Source organism: Colletotrichum graminicola (genome assembly GCF_000149035.1).
Source record: "Colletotrichum graminicola M1.001 genomic scaffold supercont1.45, whole genome shotgun sequence".
Taxonomy (NCBI): Eukaryota; Fungi; Ascomycota; class Sordariomycetes; order Glomerellales; family Glomerellaceae; genus Colletotrichum; species Colletotrichum graminicola.
The window spans coordinates 125,469-142,257 of record NW_007361049.1 but is presented as its reverse complement, the minus strand read 5'-3'; the positions used below and the strand labels follow the sequence as shown (position 1 = coordinate 142,257).

The following is a 16,789-nucleotide window of genomic DNA, read 5'->3' as shown; positions in this document are numbered from 1 at the left end:
CACCTCTTCTACGCGATAAATATAATTAATCATTAATACCATAATACTTACAATTATACGACGGCCGTCAGCATATATTAGGCGCAAAGTTTATACTTTATCTATATATTTTCCGCTATAGTATATGGATCTAGATAAGCAGTAGTAATGCCGGATATCAGAAGTCTTATGTATGATAAGTTCAATAGAATGGTATCTCTACATCATGCGCCCCTCATCCACTCTCTGTTAGGTTTGTATGGGAAGTGGGATCTCATATGCTTCGCAATGGCTCGTCTCGTCGTAACCCATACACCTTCCTTTTCCGCAACGTACTTCATGAACTTCCTCAACGCCTCCGATCTGCCTGGCTTACCTATAACGCGCGTATGTAAAGGAATGTTCATCATTTTGCCTCCTTCTCGGTAGAGGCAGTCGAAAGTGTTCCTCAAGTACTGCTCGTATGTTTCGGCCACGGAGCTGCCGAATCCTGGCGACATATGAAACTTTCCGTCGTTACAATCATAGTTGTAAGGGATAAAAAGCATCCCCTCCCTCTTGTCCTCTGGCAAGTCTTTCTCCCAAGGCAAGTCGAGCCAATAAGGGACGTCGTCGTTGTAGCATTCCGAAGACCACAGGAATTCGCCACCAAGGCTCTTCCAAACCTCCGGGAACAAATATGGTGTGTTGGGCGTTCCGCGGCCGAAGTAGGCGCCAACTGGCATCTCGCCTGAAACTTCTTTCAACATCAATATGTTTTGCTTGATGTACTCCTTGTCTTCTTCCAATTACTCTCAAGTAATAACAACATCATGTCTGTCTTTTCCTTGGAAGTGGCAAAGACTAACCCAGTAGATGGGAGAGTTCTTGATGAAAATTTGGCGACTCTTGGAGTTTCTGTAAAAGAAGAAGAGAAAGATGACTATCAACGACTTCTTGCCGTGTTCCACGAGTCTGTTGTGGAACTCGTGTCATTGCCAGGTATGTGACCCACCTCCTATCACAACACTCTAACACTTTCTTCCACAGATTATGTGCCGCCAGTTGACGAGGAACGATTCCCTAGGGAGGACATCAGATTCCCCGAGGCATCAGACAACCCTTTGGGAGCCTGGGCATGGCGGTGTCGTGTGGAAGACAAAACCAGAAATGGTGGCCTACTTGCCGGCAAAAAGATTGCAATCAAAGACAACATCGCCGTAAAAGGCGTTCCCATGCTTCTTGGTACCGATTTCGTCAAAAACTATGTTCCGGTAAGTCTTGTCTATTCAACGACGCGTCTCATGACTGCTAATTTGCTTTGATAATTAGAGCACAGACGCGACTTGTGTAACGAGGCTACTCAGAGCAGGGGCAATTATTGAGGGCAAGTCCGTATGTGAAAACATGTGTCATTCAGCGACGAGCAGTTCATCCTCAACGGGCCATGTTCATAACCCCTACGCGAAGGGCTACAGCAGTGGCGGTAGCTCGAGTGGCTCCGGTGCTCTCGTTTCCAACGGAGACGTTGATATGGCTCTTGGTGCAGATCAAGGAGGTTCCATCCGTGTCCCTGCCGGTTGGTGTGGGCTGTACGGTATGAAGGCAACGTTCGGACTAGTACCATACACAGCATGAGGCTCCAATGAGCCAACCAACGACTATGTTGGACCCATGACACGAACGTTGCTTGACAACGCATTGATGCTGCAGGTCATCTCAGGGAACGACAACATCGATGACAGGTCTTTTCCTGCACACACACCCGACAATGTTCCCAAGTACTATCACAACTTGATTCAGTTGAAAAGTCCGAAAGATCTATCCGGCTTCAAGATTGGCATCCTTGCAGAAGCAATGAATCAACCATCTGTTGAAACACGGGTCAAAATATGTGTCGAGGCCGCGATTCAGGGTTTCCGCGAACTTGGAGCGACCGTTGAAGAAGTGTCAATCCCCTTCCACTCTAAAGGAGCGGCTATTTGGACCGCAATTAGCAAGACCGGGGGGTATCTAGCAAAGAGAAATCTCGCCTTTGGTAGACGGGGCCACGCCATGAACGACTTGACACAGAAGTTCCAAACCTTGACACAGGACCAGTGGGATAGCGCCTACGTCTCCTCGAAAAATATCTACCTCAACGGGGTATACGCGCAAGCTGCATTTCCGGGACTGCTTGGCAAGGCAACAAATCTTAGTCGGAAGCTCCGCGATGATTACGATCGCGCCCTTTCGCACTATGACATCCTCGTGGCACCAAACTTGCCTTACGTCGCCAACTCTCACACCCGTTACGATGCATCGCCTTTGGAGAAGGTTGGAAAGCAAATCGGACTTACTGCCAACACAGCACCTTTCAACCAGTCTGGACACCCAGTGTTAGCGATGCCTATTGGCATGCTGCCGATAGAGGAGGGCCTTCTAGCAGGGTCTGGAACGAAGTTGCCCGTCAGTATGCAACTGATTGGAAAGTGGTGGCATGAAGAAGACGTCTACCGAGTTGCCTACGCTTGGAGTCTGCAGTATGACTGGAAGAAAATGTGAACGAGAGGCTCTAGTAAACAATTATGGATCAGGGGGCTGTTTCATCACAGCTGTCTTAATCAATCTAGCCAAACGTCCCTCCGCTTTGGATTGATTTTCCCTCTTGAACTTGCAACCATTGTGTTCCTCTTTGGTATATCATGCTTTAGATGACTGGAATAAGCTCGCCTGTGCATGATAAGCCCCCTTCACATTCCAAGATAGCCTGTCCCGCATAGCTTAGAGCCTTGGATTCAGAGCTTTTTCACCATGATGTCGTCAGTCTGTACTACGGGACCAACAGCAAAGCCATGGGTGCCGCATGCCTTGTACCCCCACTTCTCATATGCTTTTTTCGCCCGGTGGTTCTCTTGCCAGACACCCAGCCAAATGTATTTGAATCCCTGTTCCCTAGCCATCTCCTCCAACTTGTTCGCTAGGAGCTTGCCGGCTCCCGTGCCGTGTGCTTTGGGATGCATGTATATGCGTTGCAGCTCGACAAGCCCATCGAGGTGGCTCAGGCACGGTTCGGATGTGCCCCGAGTGAGCATGCCGAAGCCCAAGATATCGCCCGTTGAATCCGTAGCCAGGATTGTGTCCTTTTTGGGATCCTCGAGATCTTTCATGGTCGCCTTGAGGCTATAAGACTCGTCGAGAAATGCTTGCAGCTCATGCGGCTCAACCGAATGACCAAACGTAACCGTAAATACGTGCGCTCCAAGTTCAGAGATCGCTGTGGCATCAGCAAGGGCAGCTGGTCTGATAGCCGTCGCCGGCCGCTTGATTTCCTGGTTTTCCATAGACCTTGCCATAGTTGTTGGAGTTGAAGATGAAAGCAGTTTACGATGAAACGCGAAGCGAGTGGCGAGGTGACCAGCGTAAAAGAGGGCTGGGCTATTGCGCGACAAATGAATGACTGGCGCCCTTAAGCGACACACTAGCCTGGCTGGTAGCCTTTGTAGAAATACTCCGTTTCGTAGTACTGCCATCATTCGAGCTAGAACAGCGTTATATATCTTATCACTGATTCCAGTGATTCTGAAAGACACGTTGGCACATAAACTTGCCTCGAAGTCAATCAGCCTGTGACCGAGTCATTGACTCCAGCCTGTGCGCCCTGTTGCCAACACTATCCCTGATGAGGTTGGCTCAGATGACCGGCCCACAAGCTGGTTGCGCCTTTTGCTTGACATTGATGCGTCTATCGTGAATGATGAACGTGCCACAAAGAGCTTGTACAAAAAAAAAAAAAAATCCATCTTTCTTCTTTTTTAATCTCACGAGAGATTTATCTCTTGTCCTTGTACTGAGACTACATGTAAGGCGACCATTGTGGGGGGTATCTGACCTGACCTGACCATTGCTGATAACCTGACCAGGGTGTGGGCCTGGCCGGATTAACACAATATTCCATTACCCTAACCAATCCCTAACTCGAATCCTAACCCCAACCCTAACCGAACCCTAGCCGACCCTATCCACTAACCCTACTTGGCTTAGTGCGTGCGCGGTACTTTTGCCCCACTAATGGTCAGGTCAGGTCAGGTATCCCCCCCAATGGTCGCCTTGACTACAGACTCCCTTGTACTATGGAGTGAAGAACTGTGCTCAACACAATACACAATGAACATAACGTCCGTGAGTGACCAGTCACAAGCGAAACTCAGAGGCTGGTCGATGTTTTTTAAGCTTGTTTGTGAGTTCCATATTTCCTTCTAGAATAAACACAGGCTATTTTCATCATGACGATTGGCAGACAGGTGTCTTTGTTTAATTGAATATGAGAATCTAGTTTTTCATGAATGATATTAACTTCTCTCAAGTCGTTCAGGCCTGTGCTGACTTTTCTTCTGCTTTGTTTCGTTCTGTGCCGAAAATGACAATACAGCAGACAGCAACGCTCGATGCCGCAACAAACAGGGCACTCACAGTCGAAAACCAACCCACGCCTATTCCATCGATGCCCGGGAGAACTACCGCTGTACCAATAGCAGCAATGGTGTACCGTATAAAGTAGTTACCAGCTGTTTCAGCTGTCAGCTAAGACCTTAGCAATAGGATGAACAATATTTCTTACCCATTACCTCTGCCGCTCTATTGCGGAAGACGTCCAAGCAGTAACTGTTGAGGGAAGGGAAGCAAATCATCTGAGCAACACCTTGCACGAACATGCAGATAACAGGGAGAGGAATGCCGCCTTTGGCTTGGTCAATCGCCCATCCATAAATGACGATGCTAGCGGGAATGACCACACCCATTGCGACGAATGAGCTTCGAAGTCGATCCTCGGGCACACGCTTTCCCCGCTTAGTGATCCATTGTCTGACGGTTCTGTCGGCGTATTGGCCGCCAAAGAAAGTTCCAACGAGATAACCTGCGCCGGGTGCGAGGAAGAAGAACCCCGATTGCAACGGGGAGGTAAGATGGAATCTGGGGTTTATAACGTATCGTACTGGCGTCAAAAGGATTTGCATGTTCCACATTAAGGAAGATGCTGCTACTCCCTATTCTTTTGGTGAGCTAGGAATGCACGAGAGATCAGGTTCTAAAAGGGTTGCCCAGCCATTCGCTCAAATCGTGGCACTGAATACTGCTTCGCGATCTGTTCCCGCTCTGGCTCGGGAACCCAACTCCAATTTTGACGGGCGTTGAAATGCCAAAGGAATGAAGACTTACCACAATGAAGATTTTCGGGTACTTGAACAAAGCAATAACCCGGAATGGGTTCGCCCACTCCCAAATTTGGCCGCACTTCTCTTTCACCGTCAAACCCTCCAATTCGTCTGACCACTTGCCATGGGTAGTTTCCGGTAGAAAAGCAATAGATAAGACCATGGCGACGCCCCCTATAGCACCCTGAAACCAGAAAAGGGTTTGCCAAGTTGAGTATGTTATGATAACACCTCCAATGAACGGCCCAAGGGCCGGGCCGATCAGGGTACCACCCAAGAACCACCCTAAGGCCGTACCGCGCTCAGTCGGTCGATACACATCGCTCAGGCAAGCTGACCCGACTACAAGGAAACAAGTACCAGCGAATGCAGAGATTGACCGGAAGATGAAGAAAGCTGGAAGGTTGGGAGAAACCCCAGTCGCAAACGAGAAGGCGCAGAATAAGACTGCCGATGTAACAAAGATCTAGAACATTTAGTTTGACTGACTTAGTGAGAGCAAACGAACACAGATGCCCAAGATTTTGGCTGCAGCTATGGTAAAGAAAGGCGGAAATCTTACCCATTTTCTGCCATACACCTGTGATAGTGGCCCCCAAAAAAGAACACCAATGCCCATCATCAACAGGAAGAGGGCATTTGAAAAGTTGATGACGGTTCCTGATGTGTTGAAAGCAGCCGATATCTCAGGCAAGGCTGATAGAACTAGGAGGGCCGCCAGGTTGATGGCGAGACCGCCAAATGACACGATGGCTGTGATCAATGCCTTGTGGGCGGTTGTGAAGCGGTCGTACACTGTCTCATCCTCACGATAAGAGTACGGTCGGCTGGGGGTCTGCGCAATGATGTTGACGCCCTTCTCGGCGTTGGATGTTTTTAACGCCAATAAGTCTGGCGGCAGTTCGTCTTTCCTTGTGGGCACTTCCGATAATGTGTGTTCAGACATGATGAGCGGACCGAGGAAGACTTCGCTTCCAACATGAGACAGAAGCCACAGTACTGCATGTGTTTTGCTGTATTAACAACTGGAGTTCAATTAAATGGCTTTGACGTGAGCGAATAGACAACCAACGAGATAGGAAAGAAACGGGTATTGGCGATAAATATGTGTCCACCAAGCGAACAACCAATCTTGAACTGATCCGGAGCTGAGGGGGCAATGTCTGTATATAAGCGTGAGGCAGTTGGCGAAAACTCGGCCGCATAATACCCACATGGCTTTGCGGATCCGAAGTCGGGCACTCATTACACCGTATAGGTTACCTATGCGACGCACCAAAGATACTGCTGTCATGGTATCAAGGTACACATATAGGGCGGTCGCCACCCCGTAGGGTCGCACAGGTGCACAACGATAGTCACGCACAGCTTGTCATAAAAGTCAGTGAAGTACCTTGCAAGGAACGCAACATAATCTAAACTATGCCTCCCTATTAACGAAGGCAGAGCTTATGGCTATCACGGTATTGTCCACGATTCCTAGAGGAAAGGCCAGCCTTCCGAAGTTTCCTCGGACCCTATCTTCGGAAATCTGTGCTAGCGGAGCATCTCCGCAGCGGGGAAAACCTGCAACTTTTTGCGTCTTGTGCCCTCCACTTCGGGTTGAAATCAGGCATGATATTGGACAAGGACGACTTCTCATGCTCCACAGAAGCTGCGGCTCCCTTATCTAACGTGGTGTAGCGTTCGGCATAGAGGTATAGTGCCGTAGCTACGTAGCTACGGCATATACTCCGTAGTCTATGTGCAATCAATGAAAAACGCCGGCAATGAGACGGGCGCTCGGGCGAAGCGTGGGGGTCATCAAATGCAATGGATTCCTTTGTATCGGCGCCGATTTGGCGGCGGACGGAAAGAAAGCCGAGATCGCTGGCCCCGAGGTCGGTCGGATTGGAGGCAACCAAAAGCCGTAATCTTTTACCGGACTCGGATCCGTTTTTTCTGATTGTCTCACATAGTGAGGTCCTAAAGCAATATTCGTGCATCTTGCCGGGGAACATGTAGTTGAGTCATCTCTTATTTTCTTCTAGAAGTTTTACTGAGAGTACAATGTGGTAAATAGACACCATTCCCGAAACATTGCATGATATGATAGCTCCGAAACTCGGAGCTTCGAGCCGAACCTGAGTCAATCAACCCGCGGTCAACCTGGCCTAAGGGTCGATGGCCATTATTAGGCTTGTCTTATCATCAACCGGCGTTTTGCTAATCTCAGCTAGTCCTTCTCCATTTTTGTTACTTTTCTTTGTCTATATGATTCGGAACTGAAACTTTGAAGACCAAACTGTCTTTCCTGTCGTAAGTGAACAGTGTCCATGATAACTGCAAAAGGCAAGAGATGGGCCCTGAAAGAACGCTACCAGACTGGAGAATAATCCAAGGAGTTGATATAATCCTTCGAATACATGCCAACATTCTCTATAGCTCAACATGTCCGCGTCAAACTACTTCACTGGTCAATTGGCAGTGAGGTAACAGGTACAAATCAAACACCGGTCGAGGATCCAACATCAAGTATTCAAGATGATCCGTCTGCCTTACCTGCTACAAGAAAGGATCAGCAGCCAAGTAAACCAGAGTTTTTTCGACTTTCCACTAGATCAGCGAATGAAATGACGGACCAACCAACAAGTCGGTCACACATTGAGCGGCCTGAAAATGAGAAAAAATAACAAGCAAAGTCTTGTCGCTATCTGTAGCATGATTGAGCCATAATTAAGTGGTCTGCAGTTCCGGCCGGTTCATGATGCACGGCCAGGATTCCAGCACATTATCCTAGTACAAAGTTTGGCGGCAAGCTCTTTTGCATACAAGACCGTTCCAACATAAGGCAGACCTCGACAAGATTGCACAACCAACCGTTGGTGGGCGGCCGCATGTCGGTCAACATGCAGCCAGCCCCAAAATGGGGAGTGTGAACATATGTGGCAGTGCTGTTGGTCAGGCTCAGGCCTCAAAAGTCTGGCCACGATCTCCTTTTTGTTCATTCGCTGGCCTGTATGTTGTACAGCCCAACCAGTTTGCCTTGGGCGTCTATGGTCTTCGAGGCTGCCTCTCACATATGATTGCAGAGGGGAGCTGCAGTTGAAAAGGCATCGCATTTCCCGATAGCGTTGTCTATTTTTCCATTGTCATTCTGTGATTGACTTGGCTGTCGCATCACTTGAACCCCGGAACATCAAGCTGCATCGTCCGAAGATGACGAACATTGACTTTCAGTTGCCATCGCTAGAGGATAGATGGAGGCTTTGCAAAGCGCAAGATGACCAGAAGACATCTCTCATTTCGGTAAGCTAACATAACCGGTTTCAATCGACTGTGGTTTTGATTATCCCCGCTTAGGATTTATTCATTCACATCAAAGAACTCACCGACAAGCTGTCCGAGGCTGAGTTAGAGCTCAAAGACAAGAGTTTGCTTTTCAGATCGATGTGTGACACCGTCAACAGTCACAAGGAGCAAGTTGATCTGTTGCAAACGGCGAAGGTAAAATCCGTTCCCGATTCCCTGGTACCCTACAAGTGTTGACTTCGCAAGGACAAACACTGCTTTGCTTTAGTTCTAATTGATGGCGATTGCATGCCAGTACGTATACCCTGCAAGTGGATTTGTGTGGCTAGCATTATTTACTTCTCACAGTTCATGGACGACCTCATTGAGCAAGGCTTAGAGGGAGGCAAGAACGCAGTAAGGTCTCTTAGACAGGCGGTGGCCTCAGAGTTGAAGTCGGTTGATCCTTCTCTACCCCATCACCTGCAATTTGTCGTTCGTGTCTTCGCCAATATGCAGGGTCTAGCGAAGACTTACACAGAAATGGGCACAATTCGTGATCCGGGTGTCCTTTCCGAGTTTGTCAGAGGCTTCAACATGACGAATGCAATGTGCGAATTTGTGGATGCGGGAAATGGTAAAGAGTGCGCCGACGAGAAGATGAAAGGTAATGACTTCTAGGTTCACATAACCGATACCAGAGACTAATGCTGTGCAGGAAACTTTGAGTTTGGCGTAGCCGACGTACATTGCCGGCATGTTTTGTTCGGTGCCTCGGCTGATAGCGGATACGCCCGTCTTTTGGGGTCTCACCTCGAGACCGATGAGGTTCCGAAGAAGGTCATTCTGATCGAGGGACCTCCTTTTGCAAAAGAGCTGTCTGGAATCAGCGATCGATTTCGTGTCGCTTCTTTTGACAAAGTTTTCAGACGAAAGAAGCTCATCAACATCAAGCGAAAGGTACCGGACCACACCACGCCTCCTCCAACTCCGTCATCGGATTACGCCTCGGCAGCCGCAAAGCCTGTCTTGTCATCTTCGGCTCAAATCTCGTCTCAGCCTCATCGTTCGATGAGCGTCTTGGCCCTGCCCATCAGGGGAGTATACCGGAACAAGGCTGGCCAGCGTGTCGACCCCCGGGTCAGTTATTCACAGCACGACTTTTTCATCATGCAGCAAAAAAGGATGTGCAACAGTTTCCATCTGACCGGCAGGTGTCCCTACAAAGAGACGTTGGGGCGATGCAGTTATGAGCATGGACAATCCCCGAGTCCAAAAGAGTTGGAAGCACTTCGGGCCGTTGCCCGCCAGTCATACTGCCCTTCTGGTCTGAACTGCAACGATCCCAATTGCCTGCTTGGTCATCAGTGCCCTCGAGATGACTGCAACGGGACAAGTTGTCGGTGTAAGTTCCCATTGCATTTGCACAATATTGATAAGAAGATTGTTGAGTAATTTATTGCAACCTGTGGGTTGTAAATGAATTATTTTGGAAAGGAGTTTGCCAGGTTTGGTCGCCGCTTGTTCGGTTTTAAAAGGACTTTATTCAGAGTTGTTCGGTACTTTTGTTGCAAAATCAGATTTCCTAGAATACAAAGCACAAAATAAATCCTGTCGTCAACTGGCTAACTGAACCACTGGCACGCTATTCAATGTTATGAATAAATCATGATCATGATGAGCGCCCCGTGTGCCCCAGCTAGCTAGGTAAATATATGTCCCATAATCCAGATACTCCCTGATGCCACAATGCCATACAACCATATCCTGATATCCTTCTTCCGACTGTAAATAATTGGTACTATCCATAATCACTGAACCGTTTGTTGAGATCTACCGAAGCTGAAAGCACGCCAGAACGTTCTTTAGGACACCAGCCTGGCTTTAGTGGTCAAGCTAGCCAGGAAAGCGGGTAAAATCTTTGCTACGGACAACAAACTATCTGTACTCCTCCTCTTCTTGTCTTCCTTCTTTGTCTTTTCTGCTTCTCCAGCTTCGGTGAGTCTTTTTGCCTGGTACCCTCCTGTCCCAAGCAAGCATCTACGACGGACCTCTCAGGTAGCAGCTCGGCCCCAGCCATCTCTTTCGTTGGCCACGGGAACGTGGCAGCCATTTCCTGGAGAGTGACCGGGTTCAACTTCCTCAAGATCTCTCGCAGCTGTGGCTTTATATTGGTAACTTGCTCGAAAGCCCAGTCTTCTCGTCTCTGGTTCCGGACGAAATCGCGGCGCATCTGGCTGACAAGCTACCCTATTGCCACACGTTGCCGGAGAAGGTGTGCGTTACGCATCAGCCAAGCCATCATGTTAGCCTGTTAGTGAGTGAGTTCATGGTCTCAAGAGAGGTAGCAAAGCCCTCTCTAGAGCCATCGACGGCAAGGAGGAATCGGGCCCTCTCTCCCGCTTCCCATGTCACAATCTAGCACGTCATACAGGCGAGATGTTGCCAGCCTGTGGTGGTAGGGGCATTGCGTCTCCTGTGGTTCTGAACTCACCGCCAACATGATCGACTGCTGACTCGTTGTTGCACGGTATACCTTACCATTCGACATAACTGTTGTCCGTATGGTGGTTTGCCTGCGCTTTTCTGGCTGCGCCGCAGGTGGCTATTCGGTCGGAATCCCTCACTGAAGAGATGCATGTTGTAAACATACTGGGTAGCGGGTTATTTTGTTTCTTCAAGCCATCCTGCTTTGCCCTGAAAGGAAATCGCTGATCTGATTGTTCCATTTGGAGGCTGATGTAAACCCCCAGTTACCTGATTAAAGTATCAGTGGGCTTAGACAGGGTTCGGCTCCTTCCGAGAGAGGATGATACAGAATGATTCATAACGGGGCCGAATGACTGTTCCCCTGAACCTGGAAAGAAATCCTTGCCGTTCCCCGGCCTGTGCGGTTCAAGAATCCGAGAAGTTCGAGCTATATATATAACACTTCTTAATACATCTTACCAAGTCATCAATAGTCTTTCAATTGCCTCCGATTCCTCACCTACATGCCGCTGTCGTAAACACATCCAAGGAGAACAGACAATGGCGCCAATCTTGGCTGCGGACCCGGCAATTCATCATATCGAAGTTAATCGAAGAGTGTTCCCAAAGAGACAAGTAAAGTCGCCCACAACCTCCAAATTATCCGTAATCGATGCAACCGTTGCGCGTTTCACCCCGACAGCAGCAATATGGCTCTATGATAAACCAAAAATTACAAGACAATCGCCAAACGATCTATTCAATACAATAACTCATGCACTCAGTCAAACACTGGTGGATTACCCTCATTTCGCCGGCCAGATTCAATGGGCCACTGAGGATCTCGTCAAAGATGACGTTGTTCCCGACATCTCGGTCGGCCCGTGGTGGTTCACGGCACCTCTGATGATCCTGGGGTCGAGTTGGTCGTTTGTCAAATACGACGTGAATCTCGACTGCGTCATTCCTAGCCGGGATGAAAGAGCAGCTCAGTTGAAGGAATGGATAGCCTCAGGTTTTCCACAAAGCGACTTCCTACCGCCTACGAAGATCGCGCTGATGTCCCTGGACGCTATCGATGGTTTTCCCGCGATGGCCGTGCAGTTGACGACATTCAAATGCGGCGGTTTTGGCATCAGCGCAAAGATCTCGCACACCCTCGCGGACGCCATCACTCTGGTGAACTTCATGCACTCGTGGGCGGCGCGATCGAGGATGATTCTCGGCGAAGAAGCTGGGTCGAGTGGTCTCGAGCTTCTGAAGCCGGTATTCGATCCATCCCAGCTGGATAAGGTCGCTGGACTACGTCACGGAAGTTCACCTGACCCGGAAAAGATTGCAAAGGCCCGGTCGCTACCTATGCATCGCTTCGACTGGTGGGCGGAAGAAGCACCGGGATTTCCGGTAGCTGTCAAGATCAACTCACAGGCGACTATGCCCCCACCAGATGAACTGAGCAGGATTGAGTTGAGCCCATCAACGTTCCCGCCCTGGGAGACGTGGGACATGGGCGCAACAGTGGATCACGCCCAGATCCGTTTCACCGCCGACGAGTTGGCACGGATGAAGGATGCTGCCCAGGCGAGTCTTCCTGATAATCTCAAATCTCTCCGCATTTCCAGACTTGATGCTGCGCTGGGGCATATCTGGACTTTGATCAACCGCGCTCGTGGCCATCAGGGACACGAAGAGAGTGTTTATATGGACATCACCCTCGGGCTCCGAAACCGCGTCAGCCTGCCACTTCCCGGCAACTTTGTAGGCTCTCCACTCTTACTAGGGTACATTGAGAAAACTGGCGACGATGCGGCCACACAAGAACTAGGATCCGCTGCCGGTGCCATTAGGCAAATGATGTCTCGATTCACGCCCGATGCTGTGGCTGCTTACATCCATGATGCCGCCCAGGAGGTCAGTCCTCAGCGCCTGTGGCAAGCCTTTCTGGGATCCCACCACACTCTGGTCACTTCTTGGGTCAAGGCCAGGACTTACGAAGTCGACTTTTTGGGAACAGGAGATCTAGCAAGATATGCCCAAGGAGTTATGCCCAAGATTGACGGCTTGGTTCAAGTCATGGACGTCGGGGACACGGGGGACTTCGATGTTAGTCTGTGTATAAAGCAAGATGCCATGGACCGACTTTTAAAGGACTCCTTACTCCGCCGATATGCCGGCTCGGATTTTTGACAGATGCCCATGAAGAAATATTCGCGATCATTCGGTACCTCGACCATCTTGGGGTCATGCAATATTGTGGTAGTCATGAGCGATTCAAAGCCAAGAATGGGGTAAAGAATCGACATGCTGCAAGAGAAAAGGCTTGCCCTTAGAAGTATGAGAGCTTGGAAAACAGGAGCGAGAAAAATCAGTCAAATAAATTGAGGATCGGTGGTCAGCTAAAATCTTTCTAGTCCAAGATAAAAAGTTGGTCAAAGCACGTCCTTGCGGACCAAACCCACGACATTAGGTAAAAGCGTTATACTATTTTAATCAAAGATTCTAGCCATGCCAACAGAAATGTCCTATTCAGATCATATGGCAATACCAACCAAGAGTTTACTGAACGACAGCAGCTTGAGCCGTGGGGACCCATCTTCATCTTTAGCAACGGGACAGGGTCCTGTGTAGTACAAGCCCCATTTAATTTCCGAAATCTAGGACCATTTCAAAGCACTCGAGAGCTGGAGTCAATTCAAAAGAGACAACTACGCTTTAAATTACTTTCGTTTTAATTCCGATCACCCCAATCGTGTTTGTGGTTGTAGGCCGCTTTCCACTGCCGCGAAGGTATGAACAAAGCGATACAATATATACAAGAGAAGAATCATCGTAACGGCAGGCTAAGTCATTATCAACATGTTTCAGTTTCTCAGAGATCACGTCGTTACGCGTAGAGGTAGCACAGAGGAGAACCGCTCAGGGTATCCAGCACATCGCCGATGGTGGCGCTCGCGGCGGTCACACCCATGTTGAGGATATCAGTCTTGAGGGCGTTTCGGCTAGGGGGGTTGTTGTTGATGGTGATTGTGCCGGCAATATCGGAGGCTATCCCCCCCAAGTGAAGGACCTGCCACAGCCAGTACACGCGGTCGACCATAGCATGGTGTAGGAAGAAGCTGGGATCGACGACAGAGGAGAACAGGTCGCTGGCGTCTCCGTTGACGGCGAAGTGGCCGGCGGCGTGCATGCCGAGAAACCCGTCGGAGAAGCGGCCCTGCAACTCGTTCTGGAAGAGCTCGATGCTCCGGGATGCTTGGCCGAGGGTGATATTGAACAGGTTTTGGTTGGTGAACCAGTTCTTCGCGACGTAGCTGCTCAGGTCGCGGGTGAGGCAGCGAGGGTTGTGGCCGAGTCTGCCGTTGGGGCTGGCCTTGAGACCGTCCATGCCGGGGTTGACGGGTCCCAGGTTGACGGTCATGCTGTTATTGAGAGGTCAGTCAACGACAAACACAAGGCTAAATTTATACTGCAGATTGAAGCTTACTTCTTGAAAGGGCCGCTGGCAATGCAACCGCCGCCGTTGCCGGACGGCAAGGGGATGGCACCGGCGCCGCCGACGCTGCCGTTGTGCTCGACGAAGACGCCGTCGCCGCTCATGCTGGTTTCACTCCCATCGAAAACAGGGGATTCGGTAAGATCGTCCTGGTTCTTCATCCAGTTCCAGTACTGTGGTAAGACGGTTAGAACTTGTATGAAGATTCTCTTCTGCTAGCTACAGATTTCACCTACAGGCTGGGCTCCCTTGTAGCCACACTCATTGCGCAGAGCTTCTTCGTAGGAGTGGACGAAGTAGCGGTGCCATGTTAGGAAGTTGCCCTGGATTGGAATGTCAGATTAGAGGCGGAGTTTGAGTCTGCTTTTGGCACGACTTACGGTTCCGTGTATCTGAACGGTCTGGTTGATGTGCACGGCGACAAAGTCGTCATAGCGATTGCGGGCACCCGGGGCGAACGCAGGGTCTGACTTGGACGGCGACGTCAACATGCACTGGACGGCGCTGATATATTCCTTCTTCTCCGTGGAAGACAATGAAGCCCTATGCAAAAGATCATGTTAACTTTCCACCGGGTCCCACTAGGAACTAGCAGTCGACATAGCTTGATAGGGGGTAGCTAACCAATCCCGGCGGTAACGAGCGTTGAAGATATTGCAGTCACTTCGCTTGCTGCCGGCACCAGACTCCGTGAGGGCGTCCATGGCCTGCTTGGTGAGGTCCGCCAGAAGATCGTAGGTTTCAGCGGGCTCAACGGGAGCTGCGATCACCGTCGCACTCAACAGGCCAAAGGCCGCAGCCATTACTGTCATGGGATACATGATTGGTGGTTCAGAGCTTGTTCGGGAGTGAGGAGACCGCGGGGTAAGTGGTGGAAGGATCAAAAAGGGAAATTCGGTAGAGAAGAAATGTGACCCAAGTTACATCGGCAGCAAGTGAGATTTGCGGTACGGGATCTGCCTGACAGAGGAGCCGAGAAGCGAGTCTATGTGGGAGGCTGAGACAGATGGGTGTCCCTAGAACCTTCGTCAAAAGACGACTTCTAGACACGTCTCGTTAACTAATATATGGACGGCTATCCGACGTTATGATTAGATTGAGATTGCACCGTTAACGGTAGACTAGTGGCTATGGCTAATTCCTGCAGGACTCTGGGTCCTTGGAGCGGGCGTGATAACCGGACTAAGCGGGAGGGAAGCCCTCGATATGTGGAACACATGGCGGAAGACCCCCCTTTCTGGGGGCGAAAAAGCGGGTGTCAAGGTAGGGAGAAGGCCAGAAAATCGAACGTTTTCGTATGACGGATATTCGTAGGGGGGGAGGGCGTTCGATAGACCAGATGCAGAACCCATAACGCCGGGCTAGGCAGCCAGGAAAGGCAGCCTTTTCTCTCGGGATGGGCAGGGCTGATAGATGGTAGACAGGGGATGGTGACAGGGGATATGTGTTCCGTCACCATCGCTTGGAGATGACGGAAATTAAACGGCAACTAGCACCGGGGAAGACGGAATACTGGTGATGGATTGCGGTTTGGCTGCAACTTGACGGGCGTTTTCTGCAGGCTAACGTGAAGAATTTGCTGTGTTCCGTTGCCCCGCGGGTCAGCTTCAAGGACTCTAGGTAGAGGCTCTGAATTCGGACGCAGCATGAGAGCAATATGGACTTATTAATAAGACACGCGAGGTTGACAAGGTGGCGTCCATCAGCCATAGTCAGATCCCACCGAGTCCACCCGAGCCTCCAGTGTCACCAACTGATCCATGACTGACTGGGTTCTGCGCTTTCCGAGTTCCCGCCATGTTTCTCACTGTTCCCACTGTTCCCACTGTTCCCACTCTTTGTGTGCCTATGGGTCTTTTCTTCCCTTCTTCCCGGATGATCAGACCGGAATTCTCCCGACTGCTCGGTACCTTGGAATCCCAGACGATTGATTGATCGGTGACCGTCAACCGCCAACGGGTGGTCGATTTCCGCATTACTTCTTTAGCGCCACCGGTGTCCTTGGTCAGGAACGCGGCTGACGATTCCCCTTTCGGTTCTCATGCCGAGCTTTCCGCCCGTTACTGCTTACAATGCGTAGAACCCCAGCCAATGCCCAGGATGCCGAGAGCGGCTGTAATGAATTGTCACAGAACCGGGATTGCAAGAGCCTGCCTTTTGTTGTAGGCGGAACGGTCTTATGAGCAGCACACTTTGTATCAGGTCAATTGGCATATGTGATGCTCTCGCGAACCGGTTGCGTCTCCATAGTCGGCCGGGCCATGTGGGAAGACTACATATTTGCGAAGCCCACTCGACAGACTAGCGGCGCACGCTTGTGTCAAACGCTACAGATTTTTTACGCAGTGCTCCACAGTGAACAAGACGAATTCTCGCTAGAAGCTTTCGAGACGGGCGAAAGACT

At 50.1% G+C, this 16,789-nt stretch overlaps 7 protein-coding genes across 7 annotated transcripts; 3 read left to right on the top strand and 4 right to left on the bottom strand.

Annotated features, from left to right (window-relative positions):
* Positions 1 to 203: 203 nt before the first annotated feature.
* On the bottom strand, positions 204 to 704 carry GLRG_09099 (chitin deacetylase 1; the record flags this gene model as incomplete). The annotated part of the gene is made up of 1 exon (XM_008099784.1): positions 204 to 704. The coding sequence occupies one exon, from the start codon at positions 702 to 704 to the stop codon at positions 204 to 206; it is 501 nt and encodes a 166-aa protein (XP_008097975.1).
* Positions 705 to 791: 87 nt separating this feature from the next.
* Positions 792 to 2,502, top strand: GLRG_09098 (amidase; the record flags this gene model as incomplete). Its single annotated transcript, XM_008099783.1, has 4 exons — positions 792 to 960; positions 1,009 to 1,232; positions 1,291 to 1,537; positions 1,598 to 2,502. 4 exons carry the CDS (start codon positions 792 to 794, stop codon positions 2,500 to 2,502), a joined length of 1,545 nt encoding a protein of 514 aa, XP_008097974.1.
* A 233-nt stretch (positions 2,503 to 2,735) lies between these two features.
* GLRG_09097 (acetyltransferase) lies at positions 2,736 to 3,293 on the bottom strand (the record flags this gene model as incomplete). Its single annotated transcript, XM_008099782.1, has 1 exon — positions 2,736 to 3,293. One exon carries the CDS (start codon positions 3,291 to 3,293, stop codon positions 2,736 to 2,738), a length of 558 nt encoding a protein of 185 aa, XP_008097973.1.
* A 1,015-nt stretch (positions 3,294 to 4,308) lies between these two features.
* GLRG_09096 (major facilitator superfamily transporter) lies at positions 4,309 to 6,099 on the bottom strand (the record flags this gene model as incomplete). Its single annotated transcript, XM_008099781.1, has 4 exons — positions 4,309 to 4,505; positions 4,559 to 4,985; positions 5,158 to 5,619; positions 5,716 to 6,099. 4 exons carry the CDS (start codon positions 6,097 to 6,099, stop codon positions 4,309 to 4,311), a joined length of 1,470 nt encoding a protein of 489 aa, XP_008097972.1.
* Positions 6,100 to 8,351: 2,252 nt separating this feature from the next.
* Positions 8,352 to 9,676, top strand: GLRG_09095 (uncharacterized protein; the record flags this gene model as incomplete). The annotated part of the gene is made up of 6 exons (XM_008099780.1): positions 8,352 to 8,441; positions 8,496 to 8,639; positions 8,691 to 8,738; positions 8,793 to 9,090; positions 9,142 to 9,563; positions 9,638 to 9,676. The coding sequence occupies 6 exons, from the start codon at positions 8,352 to 8,354 to the stop codon at positions 9,674 to 9,676; spliced, it is 1,041 nt and encodes a 346-aa protein (XP_008097971.1).
* A 1,777-nt stretch (positions 9,677 to 11,453) lies between these two features.
* GLRG_09094 (transferase) lies at positions 11,454 to 13,079 on the top strand (the record flags this gene model as incomplete). The annotated part of the gene is made up of 1 exon (XM_008099779.1): positions 11,454 to 13,079. The coding sequence occupies one exon, from the start codon at positions 11,454 to 11,456 to the stop codon at positions 13,077 to 13,079; it is 1,626 nt and encodes a 541-aa protein (XP_008097970.1).
* Positions 13,080 to 13,776: 697 nt separating this feature from the next.
* On the bottom strand, positions 13,777 to 15,206 carry GLRG_09093 (uncharacterized protein; the record flags this gene model as incomplete). Its single annotated transcript, XM_008099778.1, has 5 exons — positions 13,777 to 14,311; positions 14,377 to 14,558; positions 14,622 to 14,708; positions 14,766 to 14,928; positions 15,010 to 15,206. 5 exons carry the CDS (start codon positions 15,204 to 15,206, stop codon positions 13,777 to 13,779), a joined length of 1,164 nt encoding a protein of 387 aa, XP_008097969.1.
* Positions 15,207 to 16,789: the final 1,583 nt, after the last annotated feature.